This window comes from Nicotiana sylvestris, chromosome 3, assembly GCF_000393655.2.
Source record: "Nicotiana sylvestris chromosome 3, ASM39365v2, whole genome shotgun sequence".
NCBI lineage: Eukaryota > Viridiplantae > Streptophyta > Magnoliopsida > Solanales > Solanaceae > Nicotiana > Nicotiana sylvestris.
The window spans coordinates 191,647,639-191,665,014 of record NC_091059.1 but is presented as its reverse complement, the minus strand read 5'-3'; the positions used below and the strand labels follow the sequence as shown (position 1 = coordinate 191,665,014).

At 40.3% G+C, this 17,376-nt stretch overlaps 2 protein-coding genes across 2 annotated transcripts; one reads left to right on the top strand and one right to left on the bottom strand.

Moving 5' to 3' along the window:
• Positions 1-2,487: 2,487 nt before the first annotated feature.
• On the bottom strand, positions 2,488-3,310 carry LOC104211277 (PRA1 family protein F2-like). The gene has a single exon (XM_009760312.2). The coding sequence runs from the start codon at positions 3,223-3,225 to the stop codon at positions 2,677-2,679; it is 549 nt and encodes a 182-aa protein (XP_009758614.1). The 5' UTR covers positions 3,226-3,310; the 3' UTR covers positions 2,488-2,676.
• A 6,569-nt stretch (positions 3,311-9,879) lies between these two features.
• On the top strand, positions 9,880-10,323 carry LOC138888514 (uncharacterized). Its single transcript, XM_070170387.1, has one exon. It carries the CDS (start codon positions 9,880-9,882, stop codon positions 10,321-10,323), a length of 444 nt encoding a protein of 147 aa, XP_070026488.1.
• The last annotated feature ends 7,053 nt before the right edge of the window (positions 10,324-17,376 follow it).

Sequence of the window (17,376 nt, the reverse complement as noted above, 5' to 3'; positions counted from 1 at the left end):
TATTTTTCTTGAGTGCCTTACTACACGAAAATTCTGGTTGGACCTTGGGTTAAATGTCACTGTCCTCCCCCATCACCATATTCACTGGCTTCAATTAATTAAGGACATAAATATTCCCATCCTTAACTACCCTCTACCTTGGGACTTCTTCTTTTCCTTCGCCCTGTGGCGCATTTGGACAAACAGGAACCATAATGTCTTTAATGGAACTAACATGTTTGTTGATATTAAAACTTTGTGTACGAGGGATATGAAATACATGTTCTATATAGGGACTTCCACCACTCCCATTCCTACTAAAAATATCCAAGTCTGGTGGTTCCCTCCACCTCCAGGATCCTTTAAGCTTAACACGGATGGTTCCCACTACGCTAAAGACAAGATTGGTGGTATTGGAGGTGTTATAAGAAATGCAAATGGGGAAGGGGTCATAAGATTCTCCAAAAAGATTTGTGCACTCAACCACACTCATGCCGAGCTAAGTGCTCCTTAGAGCACGAGTTACATCTAGTAATAGCCAACCAACTAACTCTGGTGAAAATTGAGACAGACTCTATCGAGGTAATTGAACTACTAAATCAAAAAATCCCTATCTTTAACAATTTAATTGACTCTTACAGGTTTCAGTTGAAGATGTCGGGGAATACGATTCATCCGGCATAGCTTCCGGGAGGGGAACAAAACATCGCATGCTTTGGCGAATGAAAGGTCTAAGAAGCAATCAAGTGACAATATATATTATAAATTATCCGCCTACGCCTGTATTTTTAACCTTACAATCAGACAAAGAAGGCGTGTTGTCTACTAGAACAATCCCCATATTTATGTCTACTAAGTTTGCTAGTCTTACAAACCTATGTGTACTATCTACTCAAAGCAGCTGTAATGGGACGTCCAATGTCCCTGTAATGACTTAATATATATGAATATTTCCCTATTTTTACCAAAAAAAGAAATACGTAATATTTTCTCTCATTTTATCTCTAATAACGTACTTATATTGCCAAGAAAATTTACATGCTTAGCAAAGTGAAAAATAAGAAAAAACTTCCTCAAGAAAAACATAAAGAAACTTTATCATACTTCTTTTTGAGGTTTTACACTTTTTGAATGTTTAATTTGGATGGGACTCTTTTTTAAGAAGGTATTAGTACTCCCTCCGTCTTATATTATCAGTTGTGTTACTAAAATAGTTATTTCAAATTATTCATCACTTTAGAAGTTCAAGAAAATATTGATTATCTTTTTTTTTTACTCGGAATAATAATTATCATTGAAGTCTATAAACACCTCAATTATGGATAACTTTATTCAAATATCAACAAAAAAAGATTAAATATTAAAACATAAATAAGGGTAAAGTAGTCAAAATTTCATTCGAATTAATTTTTCTTAAGAAACGTGTACAAGAGAATCATGACAAATAATATAATATGAGACAGAACTAGTAATTTATGGCTCCTACCAGTGTTTTTAAAGGCGAGGGCGTGAGGCGGAGCGTTTTACTTAATACGGGGCGATGCGAAAGCCTCGAGACATAGGGCGTAAGCCTCACGGATCTTTAATTTTTTAAATTTATGAATAAATAATATAGCATTATAACACAATAAAATATAAAGAGATGCATTAAAAATTCAAGAAAACTAAAAAGAATTAAAGAAACTTATATAAAATAAAATATTTAGCATGTTTTATAAGTATAAATCATACAATACTGTTAAAGTTACTATGAAATATAAATTAACTCCAACCTCTTAACTTTCAAACAATTAAAAATTATAATTTCTTAAAAAATATTATTAAACTGCATATTTTACCTCTTTAAAAGTAAATACACAATAAGTTTTTCAACAACTATAATTTAAAATATTACTCCTTCATGAGTAAATATAAAATTATTTTTAAACACTAAAATAAAAAAATTATGATAATTTTGAGAGACATATTAAGACATGAAGATCAATATAAATTTTGGTTATCTATTTTTAGAAGAAATATTCAAATGATATTCACCTTCACGATGTTCTCAATTAGTAATTATGCAATAATATATTTCGTTATTTGAATTATTCACAATTTTCATATTTGTATAGATAAAAAGAACTTTAGTCATTCATTTGTTAAAGAATTTTGATAGTTAACAGTGCAAATTAGTGAATTCAACACATGATTTGCATAAGAACTGTTGGGCGAGTCCCGAGCGTTGGGTGTTAGGCGTGTTTAGGGCGCACCGTCGGGTGCTTGGGGGTCTAAGCCTCAAAGAACTAAGCCCCACACATAACTCTCAACGCGTTTTAATAGTGTCCCGCCCGAGGCGAGTCCCAAAAAAGCCTTTTAAAACAGTACTCCTACACGTAATTAATAATGCCCAATTTGGACAAGAAGGATCGCGAAAGTACACGTTTTTGCAATATCCCCAAAATTATTTCTGCCGACACTAATAAATTAAACACAACACGCATTGCATAAGTACAAAAAAAACACTAATAACAACAAGGTAACCACCATTCAATTATGATCAAATTTAACGAGGAATAAACAAAGTTTATGGTGATAAAATACAACAATCAGTCGAAGATATTACCGGAAATAAATAAATTAAAAAACGAAAAACAGAAAAAGAAACTACATTGGCTCACACACTTCAATTGAATTGGGGAAAATAACACAGCAAAACTAAGACGACGGAGGAGCTCTCAAAAACCCAGCATCTTCTTCATCCATGAACAAATCATCAGTCTTCCTTATCGAAGCATGAATCAACACCACAACCACGGCCACCGCTAGCGAAATTAAAATATTCGAAGTCGCATTAGTAAGCAGGAGCATACCGATAGTAAAAACAAAGAGCACAATCAGAACAACACGATCAGAAATCAGACGACCAAAAACCACCAACGGCTCATCACGGAGAAAATACAAAAACAACCAAAGGGCCATCAGAACTAGGAACACGATAAGCGAGATCGCGTGCCAGAGGAGGCTTAAGAAGACAATTCCTAGCGCTACGATGGCGTAGTTCATCTGGAAGTAGGAGATATTTGTTTTAATTCGTGAAATTGCATCGTTGACTCCAGATGGAAGATTTAGGGAGTGGAAATTGAACATCTCCTTCCATGGCCGGCGAGTACCTAATCCTTCCTTTATCCTATCTTTTGCCCTGGAGATGTACTCCACGTTTGCCGGACCTGAAGAGGACGTCGGTATTGTGCCGTAATTCGTCATCTTTTTCGCCGGCGAATTGACTTCTACTGTTTTGAAATGGAAACTAAAAGAGGACGGAGTGAATGAGGGACGTGGTATTTAATGTTGAAATACTTTTATATGGTCCAAACAGAGTCTGAAAATATAAAGTCGACTTTACATAAAGCTAAGCGACACGTGGCAGTTGATAGCTGCCTCCGACGCATCCTTTACACGGAGTTTCTTTCTTTCTTGTTTTTTTAAGAACTAGTCTTAGGCGCGTATACTTTTGCTCAAGTGAGTAAATTATTTTTAAAAATTGCCTAAATATTAATATTAAAAATTGTGTTTGAGTTATAATAAATTGAAAATGTAATTAAAATAAATTGGAATTGAAACTGTTGGTTAGTTAGAGCACGAAATAGGTTGCATTTTCTTTTATAACTTCTAAAAGATGATAAAACTTGTAACTAAAGGGAAGTAAGAAAATTATTTGTAACAATTTATAGTCTAAAGATTAACTAACGTTGAACCAATATTCCATCAAAAATAACTAAATATAAAGACTTAGAATTAAATACTTATATTAAATTAAGAAAGAACCATAATTTCTCATATCCTATAGTTTTGCAAGTAACAAAGATCAACAAAATTAGAAAAAAAAAAATATAATTAGAAAATACTTTTACTCATTTGAACAATATTTTATTTAATATGAATTGTATATCTAACCATAACTCATTCTTTACTGCAGTTGAATAATGTATTTAAATCCGGCTACACTAAATTTTTGGACTCCAAATTTTATCATAAATTATTGTTTTTACTATAGCAATAATTTGAAGTGAGCCAATGGCAATCACTAAAATAGGTGACCTCAAAGTTCAAATTTTTTTTTTATTTCTACTCAAACTTAATGCTACTTCTTTTATTAAAAAAATTAAGAATTGTTAACTGGTAAATTTTTTTACTTTGATGTATTCTAAAATAAGTAATAAACTTGAAATCTATCCTAATTTTACATATTCCGATGAAGGCTTAATATGTTTAAATTTAATTGGGATAACTCAAAGTTCAAGATCTTCTATTTCAATGCAAACCTCAGTACTATATTATTTGTTATTACTATGAGTTTATTCATGTTTTTCGACTGGAGTATATAAAAAAATAGTCTCCACATATAAAGAAATTGTATGGGTCCAAATTTCGACAACCACGACCGTTGATAAGTATGACAAATGACGAGATTCTTATATCTCGATATCCTACAGAGGACGACCTATATGCAAACAAGAGATCGTACGACCTTTGTAACATTATAGGCCCATAAGGGAACATTAGGAATATTCTTTCAAAGACTCCTTGTGATTTGTCTTTTAGGGCTTAAAGGGATTTGTCCCCTATATAAGGGGTGAAAAATAACCTTGTAAGCCCCTGGGCATTTTTCCTAACTTACAATACTTGCTACAACTCTTGCTTACAAGAAATAATCGATGTCATGATTGTTTAAGGGTTTTTCTTGATAATATAAAAAGATCTTACCCTCTGTGTGTATATCTTTTGCTCTAGAGATTATTATACTCAGCTAAGATTTACCCCTTCATTTTCTTTGATTGATTTATTCAAAAAGGTTCTGATATCTTTTGAGTCAAATAATTTGGCGTCGTCTATGGGGATTTCTATAGCTCATATCTTAGTTTCGTCTAGATCCTTGAAAGAAACAATCACCTCTCCTTAGCCTTGCAAAGACCGACAATGGCAGGAAAGGGAGAAACAAGATTAAAGGCAATAGTAGGTGTCACGAACAACCTCCTGAATTCCCTCAATGAAGCCGGTAGGGATGACAACAAAAAGGCAGCACCAAGTGCTATACCTGAGGGGGAGATCTCCCCCCTTCCCCTCCCCCCTCCCCCGCATGAGGGTGTAACTGTCTCGCGCGAGAGCGAAACCTCAACATCCGCAACAGGAGAAGCACCACCGACCGTGAAAAGGCTATTAGAAGAATGGTTGACAAACACCTTGAGCAATATACTCGAGAAACCCGTTCAAAGGGATATCGAAGGCACAATACCCGTAGAAATCGCAATTGTCGCCGATGAGCCAGAAACTCCACGAACAGGTAATACTCATACTGTCATTGATGCAAGCAACGATGCACTTGCAACCATCTTAAAGAAAATAGAAGAGATGGAAAATGAGTCAAACACTTCGCGATCAGATGAAAGAGCATCAGGAAAGGCTTGATAAAATACCAGGCGCTCCAAAGTTGCTACCAAAACGTGATGTGGGCCGATTCGTCGAACAACCATACAGCGAAGGGGCAACTCCCCACTCTATTCCAAAACCTTCAAAATGCCGCCATATTTGAAAATATATGATGGCACCACGAACCCGAAGGATCACTTAATCCATTAAGTTACAGCAGTAAAAAGTAACGATCTATCGAAAGAACAGGTGCCATCAGTGCTGCTGAAAAAGTTCGGCGAAACTCTGACAGGAGGAGCGTTGACATGGTATTCCCAACTACCAGTACGATCGATATCAACGTACGAAGAAATGGCAGATAAGTTCGTCACCGCTCACGCGAGAGCCAAAAAGGTAGAGGCCAGGGTAAATGACATCTTTGTCGTCAGGCAGACGACAGGCGAAGGACTTCGGGATTTCCTAGCCCGATTCAACAGGGTAAGGATGAGCCTACCGAACGTGTCAGAAGGGATGGCAGTAGCATCCTTCCAAAATGGGTTAAACAGAAACGGGTCAAAAGCAACCAAAAAGCTGCTAAGTAGACTCATAAAGTATCCCCCACTACGTGGGAAGAGATCCATAATGCCTATTACGTCGAAGTAAGGGTAGACGAGGATGACCTGAATGACCCAATCCAACGACTAACATCGGTCCAAACCGAAACAAAGAGAGATCGCCGCAACGACGACCGAAGGGACCAATTAACCCATTTCAATCGAGAAAGGCACCAGCCCTATATCCGAACATCCAGCCCACCTCCTCCACGACATGCAGATGCCGCGCCTCGACACACCGCACCACCCCAAAACGAAAGAGGTATGCCTCCACTGTTATCTGCTCATAACTTTTGTGTTTTTCCTTCAGAAAGAGTGTACGCATTGGAAAAACTCGGCATAAAGATGCAGTGGCTGCAAAAGATGAAGTCGGATCCGAGCACCCAGAGATCGAATGTTCTGTGTGAATTCTACTAGGAAAGGGACACAAGACTGAAGACTGCATAGGTCTACGACATGAAGTGGTAAGAATGCTAAACCAGGGACACTTGAAAGAACTGCTGAGCGATCGAGGACGAGTTAATTTCGCTCGTGGACGCGATCAACCTCAGGGACCTCCAAAACCACCATCACCAGCTTGTACCATACAAATGATCATTGGCGGCGGCAACGAAATAGTAATCAACCATGTGAAATTCACCACCAGACACAAATTCAAACGGGCAGTCGCCCACGAACGATATGTCGACCTCGAAGATAGTATCATCTTCGATAAGTCAGATACCAACGGTTTGTCTTTCCCTCACTATGATGCTTTGGTTATAACTTTACACATCGCGGATACTGACGTAAAGAGAATAATGGTGGATGACGGAAGCAACGCGTGTATTATTCACCCACGAATCCTCCTACAGATGAGGCTCGAGGATAAAATAGTACCGCGTTGCATAACACAAACGGGTTTTAATAATATAGTGGAACGAACCTCTGGAGAGATAGTGCTACCCGTTCTGGCAGGAAGAGTCACCCTAGAGACGACATTCCACGTCATAAACCAGGAAATAGCCTACAACGCCATCATAGGGCGTCCATGGATACACGCCATGCGAGCCGCCCCGTCAAGTTTCTATCAAGTAATCAAATTTCCTACCCCATGGGGGATATTCAGCATCCGAGGCGAGCAACACACCACCCAAGAATGCTACCGAATCACCCAAGATTGCACACACACCCAACAACTAAAAGGGGCAAGTGCGGAAGCATAGCAATCAGCCATATCGGGAACCAAACCCGACATACAAATAGAGGCCATCAAAGATTCAGATGTCATAGAAACTTGCAAAGCAACTATAGAAGATCTCGACCCCATTCAACTAGACAACACCGATATCACAAAAAAGCTTATATCAGACACAACCTCTCAGAACCAGGTAAGTACTATGAGTTCTTAACTAATAATGCCGATTTGTTCGCCTTCTCCCATTCAGATATGCCAGGAATCCCAAGGGACATCGCCACACACAAGCTGAATGTCGACCCTCTTTACCTGCCAGTACGGCAAATGAGGAGAAAGTTCAATGCCACCATCAATGAGGCGGTCAACGAAAAATTTGATAAGTTACTCACTAATGGTTCCATCCGAGAATCAAAATATCCCCAATGGTCGCCAACGTGGTCATGGTGAAAAAGAAAAATGGGAAATGGCGGATTTGTGTCGACTTCACCGACCTAAACAAAGCATGCCTGAAAGATTCTTTTCCGTTACCACATATCAACCAGCTCATCGATACAACGGCGGGACACGAACTACTGAGCTTCTTAGATGCTTATTCTGGTTATAACCAAATTCTAATGGCTGAAGAAGACCAAGAAAAGACCACTTTCATCACCCACCGAGAAACGTAGTGCTACAAAGTCATGTCGTTCAGACTCAAGAATGTAGGGGCGACATATCAAAGGTTAGTCACCAAGATGTCCAAAGAACAACTCGGCAAGACCATGGAGGTTTACATCGATGACATGCTAGTGAAGTCAAAAAAGAGAGAAGATCACATTGGTCATTTGAAGGAAGCCTTCGAGATATTGAGGCAATACAGGATGAAACTGGATCCCAAAAAATGCGCCTTCGGCGTAACTTCAGGATAGTTCCTTGGTTTTCTGGTGTCACAAAAGGGTATTGAAGTCAACCCGGATCAGATCAGGGCCATCGAAGGAATATCGGAGACATTAACCAGCAAGAAGTAGGTGCAAAAATTAACAAAATGAATAGCCGCCTTGTTGAGGTTTATATCATGATCGTCGGACAGATGCCACAAATTCTTCAATGTGCTCAGGAAAGACCATTGATTATAGTAGAATTCAGAATGCGTCGATGCCTTGAGAAATCTAAAAGCGTACCTATCCTCGCCACCACTACTCGTCAAGGTAGACCCGGGTGAATGCCTACTGGTGTACCTAGCAGTCTCCGAAGTCGCGGTAAGTGTAGTCTTGATCCGCGAAAACAAAGGTACGCAATCTCTGATTTACTATATCAGCAAAACCTTAATTGATGCCGAAACAAGGTACCCTCACCTTGAGAAACTAGCTTTGGCATTAGTCATAGCTTCACGAAAGCTGAGACCATATTTTCAATGTCACCCCATAAAAGTGGTGACAATCTTCTCCCTCAGGGTCATCCTACACAAACCCGAACTATCGGGTAGATTGGCCAAATTGGCCATAGAATTAAGCGAGCACGACATAACATACCAACCGCGAACTGCTATTAAGTCACAGGTGCCCGCCGATTTCGTCGCTGACTTCAGCGCAGAAATATTGCCTGAAGTAGAGCAGGAGGCGCTCCTCGCTTCCGCACATTTCGACCTTTGGGTTCTTTACACCGACGGCACATCAAATACATCGGGATCGGGACTGGGACTCATCCTCGAAGTCTCTACGGGCGAAGTAATTTTCCAGTCCATACGATGCCCCAAGATGACTAACAACGAGGCCGAGTATGAAGCTGTGATTGCAAGATTGAAATTAGACCTCAAATATGGCGCTTGACGACTCGTCCTCCATTACGATTCTCAACTTGTGGTGAACCAAGTCATTGGGAATTTCCAAATCAAAGAACATTGACTACGAAAGTACCAATAATAAATCCACAAACTGCTGCAAAAATTCGATAAATGCCGCCTCGACCAAATACCTAGGGTGCAAAATATCGAAGCAGATGGTCTCGCCAAGCTAGCGACAGCCACCAAAAACATCAATAAGGAAAAAATGGTCACTCTTCTCCATTCCGCAATAGACCAAGTCGAGGTACATTCTGTAAACCTAACTTGGGACTGGTGCAACCGTCTCGTAACATATTTGCAGGATGGAACACTCCCACAAGATAAGAAAGAAGCCAAAAAGCTTCGAATATAGGCAGCCAAGTATAGCCTCATAAACTATGATCTTTACAAGAGAACGTTCGGCGGCCCCCTGGCCAAGTGTCTTGGGCCAAATCAAACAAGGTGAGTTTTAGAAGAAGTACAAGAGGGGCACTGCGGCACCCACACAGGAAATTATGCCTTCGTCTGATGCCTCATCTCGTCGGATACTACTGGCCTACCATGAAAAACGAAGCTGCAGATTACGTTTGGAAGTGTGAACAATGTCTAAAGTATGCCCCTATGATACACCAAGCAGGGGAACTCCTACATTCCGTCATTTTACAATGTCCATTCATAAAGTGGGGGATGGATATTGTCGGACCCCTCCCGGTTGGACGAGGTAAGGTACACTTCCTTTTGGTTTTAACTGACTATTTTTCTAAATGGGTGGAAGCAGGCGCATACACTTAAATACGTGAGCAAGAGGTCATCGCGTTCATATGGAAAAATATAATATGCGACTTCGTTATACCCAGAGAAATCAGCTATGACAACGGACCTCAGTTCGTCGGAAAGAAAATGATCGAGTTTTTCGAAAAATGGCACATCAACGAATACTTTCCACACCATACCATCCCGCTGGTAATGGCAAAGCCGAATCCTCCAATAAAGTAATACTGAATATATTGAAAAAGAAGCTCAAGAACGCCAAAGGGCTATGGCCTGAACTACTACCAGAAGTACTATGGTCATACCGCACTAGGCCAAAAACTAGCATATGCGAGACGCCATATTCACTAGTCTACGGGACTGACGCGGTTATACCCGTCGAGGTCGGAGAGCCTAGCTTGAGATACTCCAATGAAAGCGGACCAAACAATGACGAAAGTAGGATACAAGATCTAGATGAAGTCGAAGAACGAAGAGATATGGCCCACATAAGAATGGTAGCCCAAAAGCAACAAATAGAAAGGTACTACAACAAGAAAGCCAAAGTAAAACCGCTCAAGGTCGGAGATTACGTCCTCAAAGCTAAAACATAAGCAGCGAAAGACCCTAATGAGGGAAAACTGGGAACAAACTGGGACGGACCATACAAAATCACGACAACAACAAACAAAGGAGCATTCCAGTTAGAGACAATGGAAGGAGAAATACTCCAAAATAATTAAAATGTTGCCCATCTCAAATACTTCCACTTCTGAAAGGAGGGGCCACCTAAATCATACTCTTTTTCCCTCATCCGGGTTTTGTCCCAATCGGGTTTTCTCGGTGAGGGTTTTAATGAGGCGACAAGGGGGACGTCTCGAGGTCCGAAGTATTGTTCATTACCCCGCCCGTCGATGTGATCTCCAGTCCGAGTAATGAAGGGACTGGATATAGATCAAATCTCCATTTTATATACAAAGTTGACATGCATTTTCTACAAGAATATAATCAAATCTCCATTATATGTACAAAGTCGACATGTGTTCCCTACAAGAATATAATCAAATCTCCATTGTATGTATAAAGTCGACATGTATTTCCTATGGGAATATGATCGAACCTACAATGTGAGCGAACATCCCATGGCCAAGGCCATCGACGAAAATACGAGTTCGACCTCGTTCGAACTACGACGACAGTTCGAAGCAACATCCCAATGGCCAAGGCCATCAACGAAAATACGAGTTCGACCTCGTTCGAACTACAGCGGGATCCTACTTCGACGACAGTTCGAAGCAACATCCCAATGGCCAAAGCCATCGACGAAAATATGAGTTCGACCTCGTTCGAACTATGACAGGATCCTACTTCGATGATAGTTCGAAGCAACATCCCAATGGCCAAGGCCATCGACGAAAATATGAGTCCGACTTCACTCAAACTACGATGGGATCCCACTACAACGATCGTCCAAAAGTAGCATCCCAAAGGCTAAAGCCACTGTCAAAAGAAAAAGGGATCGACCTCACACAAAAGAAAAATCGGCTTAACAGTTCGACAGGTACCCTAGATACCATAGATATTTCAAAAAGCATCACCGAATCGACAAAACAAATTCTACATTATATCAAAATGTCACTTACACCTATCTTTACAACGGGCTCAAGCATGCCCCTTACAGAAGTCCAAAAGCAAAAAGTAAGTACAAATAAAAGGTTACACGTCATCCCAGGTCGGGTACGCATCTTCGTACTAAAGGTCGGAAGCAAGACGGTTTGCATCATCAGAGTTGATATCATCCCCATCAGGTGTAAGAGGGCCGTACCCGCATGCCTCACGAGCAGTACGAGCTTCGGCATGCACGACCTGGAGTTTTGCTTTAGTTGCCCTCCCTTCAGCATGAAGAGCCTTGTACACGTCAAGCCGGGCCTCAGCATGGACCCATAAGTCATATAAGCGACGAGGCACGAGACGTAGAAGCTTGTGAGCGTCGACTTGCATCCTCCGCTCTCAGCGAGGCCATTTGTCCATTCAACATAGATAGCTTTGCCTCCAACTTCTGAACACGCCCCTCAAGCCCTGGGACCCCAAGCTTAGAAACCTCCCTTTCCCCGGTCAGCTCCGATCAACAAACATGGAGGGTATTCTCTAAGGCCACCGTTCCAAAAATAGTTGCCGCCAACTTATCAGCACCGATGCTCAGTTCGCCCTTAAGCCCCTCAATATCCACTGCCTTCGTACACCATTCAGTGGTTAAATTGGCCACCTTTGCTTGTAAGTCGGCATTCTCGGCCATCAACCACTACTTAAATCAAGCTCATCCTCCTTCACCTTAAGGGAGGCCTCAAGTTCACTATTACGGGCGACAACCTTCATAAGCTCCTCATCTCGCTCCCTCAGATCCTCGACCTTGCACACCAGTTAGTCCTCCCTCTGTTTGAGTCCTTCGCGGAACAATTGAAAATCAGGGCCTGATTATAAATGTCGTCCATCGCACGATGCTTAACGCGATACTGTTGATATTTGGAAGACATCTTCCCGTAGATGGCCATACTCTTTCTTTCTCGGTGCTCGCACTCGATCTCTATGATAAGGGTCTAGCACAAAAAAGAAAGAAGTTAAAAACAAAAACACAGGTCGACAATCATAACGTAAGCCCAACAACGAAAAAGAAAAGGAAGGCACCTACCCGCAAGGCCGTGCCGGTGACGTTCCGAGATAACTCCATGTCGCTCATCGCCCTAAGCACCTCGCTCTCAAGGGTAGCACATAGAGGGTCTAAAACAGACTCCACTTGATCACAGCTTGACAACAAGTTGTAGTCCCCCGTGATAACTATGTGACGATCAGATCCTTCCACTATGATCTCCACGTGAGTATGGAGACCTATGAACTCGCGAACGTCCTCCGGGTCGACATCCAAACCTGAGCCTTCACCCTCGACTTGCCGGCCTCCTCCAACGTTGGATGACGCGCCACTCTCAGCGGAGACGGCCCCTGGGTAAACTCCTTTCATTTGGGGAGATCTCCCCACTAAAATGACGTCGGCCATAAATGTGGGTATAGGTGCCGTCTGCGACGCCCTACTTCTACCAGCGTCCACGACCACATCCTTCCAAGCTCCGTTCTCCTCCTTTTTCTCGACAAGGACTCATCCCCATTAGAGGATTCGTCCAAGAGGTGCGGGGTCGGTACTGAAGAAGCCTCCTCCATCACGACTATGTCCCGAGAGAGACCTTCCATTTGAATCGATTGAGGACAACCCCCTCGAACAGACTCATTCAAAGTAAACTGCATTCCTGCAGCAGCGACAACCTGTCAGAATGCAGGGAATGGGGCCCTCCGCCTAGAAACTCCTCGACCTGACATCACAAAGAGTCGTATCAATAGTTAGCAGTGTTTAACCAACGAAGTGATGTGGGGGAAAATACTTACCAGATGAAACTTTCGGGCCATAACGTTTCACGAAGGCGGGCCAATCTCGAGTCTCCGCTGCATGGGGCAATAGACGAGCTACCCAATCCCTTATGCCAGCAATAGGGCGGGATGGATGCCCCATAGCTGTAAACAAGAAACAAACAAATTCTATAAGGAGTGAAGAGGAGAAGAAAGAATAAAACAAGTGGCGACACTTATGATTCTCATTCCACCGCTCTGGGAACCTAGCAGGATTGGAGACAACATGTTCGGTTCTGACAAAGAAGTACTTATGCCAGAACTTGCGACTTGCTCGGTCGTCAGTCCCAACTACCAGCCCCTTTGTTCCATGATGTCTCAAATGCACCATAGTGTGAAAGCTAGGCGAGAACAGGTGTAAGAGGTGATGGACAGTAACGTCACATTCCGCCAACTCCGCATACTTTGTCAACAGGAGAAGTACCTTAAGCGTGTATGGTGAGAGTTGCGCAGGGCAAACCTGATAAAATCTGTAGAATTCCTCCGCCAACAAAGGGAGGGGGAAAGAATAACTGATCATGAAAGGGTACTCATAAAAAGCGCAGTACCCAGATTTGTGGACTTCCACGAAGTCCCTTCCTACCGGAATCATATCAACATGGGCATGGATACTATACTTTGTACGAAGAGCATCTATATGAGCTTGGTCCGTTTCGAAGAACACTAGGGTAGGAGTAGCGGGAGGATCTTTGAGGAAGTCACTCCGAGATGTGGGGTGTCTCGGCAACAATTCCTCCACGGTGGGGAAGCTGCCCCCTCTTCCACCACTGTGTCCTCACTGCCGGAGGGGAACGCCACGGACAACGGGTTAGCCTTAGAAACCCCTTCGTGAGATCGATGTGTTCTAGGCATCGTTTTGACAGGAAAGATGTTAGAGCAGCAGAGAAAGTTGTAGATGAAGAATGAAAGAAGAAGGAACAGAAAATCGTAAGAACGAAGGAAGGGAAGGTGAGAAAGGACAACCGGAAGTGAAATGGCCAAGAGTTTTTGAAAAAACAAACCCTCCACTTATTTATAGGATTGGGTGGCGCCAGAATCAAAGCGAAAGGCTGCAACGGAGCACCGAAATCGAAGCAACAAGACATCAGCCCCAGTCTCGAAAACACGCATAATGATGACGCACGTGGAAATGACGTCATTTCCCGGTAAAATACACTACCTGGTGTCTTGCCATGCTGACCGCCCATTGTTGGCCAAGCCGTAGCGTCTCGAAGGATCAAATTTCTCTACAAGAACGCGTGGTGTCCGTTTATCGAGGACGCACCAAGTTGCAACCTCGACAAGCGGAGGGACTAACTGTATGAGTCCAAATTTGGACAACCACGACCGTTGATAAGTATGACAAACAACAAGATCCTCGTAGCTCGACATCCTGCAGAGGACGACCTACAGACAAATAAGAGACCGTACGACCTTTGCAGCAGTGTAGGCCCATAAGGGGACATTAGGAATATTCTTTCAAAGACTCCCTGTGATTTGTCTTTTAGGGCTTAAAGGGATTTCTCCCCTATATAAGGGGCGGAAAAGAACCTTGTAAGCCCTTGGGCATTTTTCCTAACTTACAATACTTGCTACAACTCTTGCTTACAAGAAACAATCGATGTTATGATTGTATAAGGGTTTTTCTTGATAATATAAAAAGATCGTATCCTCTGTGTCCTCCTGATATATCTTTTGCTCTAGAGATTATTATACTCAGCTAAGATTTACCCCTTCATTTTCTTTGATTGATTTATTCAAAAAGGTTCTGATGTATTTTGAGTCAAACGGAAATAATTTTTTAATAGTAATTAAGATGGTCAAAATTCCATAACAATAAAAGTAATAATTTTGTAGTTAAATTCAAAATTGTTTTTAATAAATGTTTAGTTCATTAAAATTTTAAAATAATTGCAATATCTGACCCAACTACTACTTATAACCAAACATCGAAAATGAAATACTTGTAATACTGAAAGAAATTAAGACAATAATGTGTGATGGAAAAAATTAAGATAAACAATGTATAATGAGCGACATTAAAGTATTTTTTAAATGTTTTTCTTGTTTTAAATGTGAAGTGGTTATTTGAATTCAAAATATGAAGCAAAAAATAAATATCAGAATTCAAAATATTTTTTACAAATATAATTTCATCCTTTTATTATTTATTAACGGCTTAACTTGTTTAACACATCTCTTTTTTCTTTTCGTTTTCTTGCCATCTCGTCTTTTCTTTCATTTATCTGTTCTGATTTCTTCTTATTTCTCTTTCAAAGGAAAAATCAATTTGCCTTATGTCCGACTTTATAGTAAAAATTTCAAATATTAATTCCGTATATTAAGAAAAAAATTATATTTATTATACATGATTCAACTAAGGAAAACTTTTACATAAATATAATCTTACTCTAATTTAATTCCTAAATTTTAGGACTTCTTACCTCGTTCAAATAAGTAAATATTTAATAATCAAAATTTTAGTCGATTTTAAAGTACTAAATATTAGGGTTATCATTAAATGACTATTTTGTCTAGTGCGAACTCTATTTTTTAAGGATAAAAAAAGCGAACGACATTTCGTTAAGGGCCTTCGTACTTTTAATATAGTATATAGATTAATCCAAATGACAGCCCACTCAATTGCTTAACTAAAAAAAGCTGATGGAGATATAATATATGCATAGTTTATGTATTAAATATGTATAATTAATATATAAATTATGTATATAGCTAAAAAAAAAAATAATGAACATGAACGACTATTTGTGTAAATATCCTTTTTTTTTTCCTTTCACAAATTTCATTTGACAAACTCTTTTTAACAGGATATAGTTGAAATTTCAACTATGTCACATCCAATCATACCTTTAATTTTATTTTTCGCATGGTTCAACTGGTTGCTAATATGAACAAGTAACATTTTAGTTTAAATTGTGATTTTTTTAACTAGTATTAGTACATATTTGGCGACCACCTATGTTGATTACGCCAACTACTTTCTTTGTTTATCGAAATTAGTCTAATCAAAAGGTTAACATTTTAACACAACAAAAAGGGGAGTGCTTTTTAAATTAACTTTATAGATGGCGTAAGAGCAAAAACAATTCAATCTTTGACCAAGTAAGAACTCCGTTTGAACTAATATGATGATTGGATAAGTGGTTTTCATTAGTGAAATTCATGAAAGGATTTAAGAGAGACAGCAGAAGCGCAAGGTCAATCCATTCATTTGTAATGGAACTAATATGTTACTGAGCTGCCACATTTTTTCCTATGTCATTAGTATTGGTTACTGTTATTGCTCTTATATTTATTTTTTGTTTTACGATAATGATATTATTTTATTTTTCTGGCTTCTATTGCTATCACTGATTTATTGTCTATTGTTTTTTTTTCTTCTTCTTGAGCCAATGGTCTTTCGGAAACAGCTTCTTTATTTTTCGGATAGGAATAAAGTCAGCCTACACTCTACCCTCCTCAGACCCCACTTATAGAATTTTTACTCGGTTGTTGTTGTTGTTGGTCGACTATATACGTAAAGACCCATTAAAATTCAAAACAAGCCAAAAAAAAAAAAAAGAGTTTCATCATATATTGAGTGGGCTTATAATCCTTTATTTGATTATTTTTTCACATAAATAAACGTGAACTCTTCTTAATCCATCCCACCTGTAAAAAAGAGAGAGGTGAGAGATGCATGTGACGAAGTGGTCAGAGTATGTCCCGAGAGGGACACTCGTAAAACATACCTCCATATATAGCAAAGGGTCTCTTGGCAACGCCCCAAGAATTGGTTGATTAGAAGATAAAAATTGAAGTAGTGGGAGAAGGTGAGGGAGATAAGATAAAGACTACATTAAACGTCGTGGGGACGGCGATGATGTAGAGACGGCAAGCCAACAACGAAGCTGGCCATTCGCACCACGTGGTTTGTCTCGGTCTACACGGGAAAAAGCTCTTTTTTATTTGCTTTTCTCCTTTGTCCTTTTTTTCCTTTTTATAATTTTGTAGTATGATCTATAAGTTAAGGATTCGAGTTGTCTAAGTAGTTGTATACGGGTAAAACCGAGGCTAATGGATATCCGATTTTCAGGTAAGGCAAACGAAGCGAAGACATGACTGCAAGGAATCAGAATCGAAAGCAGGAGCCTCTCGTATCAAGGCCCGACCAAAACACCGCCCTCAGAGCTATCGAGACCACACCCCCCGGGTCCGGTTCGAGTTCCAAG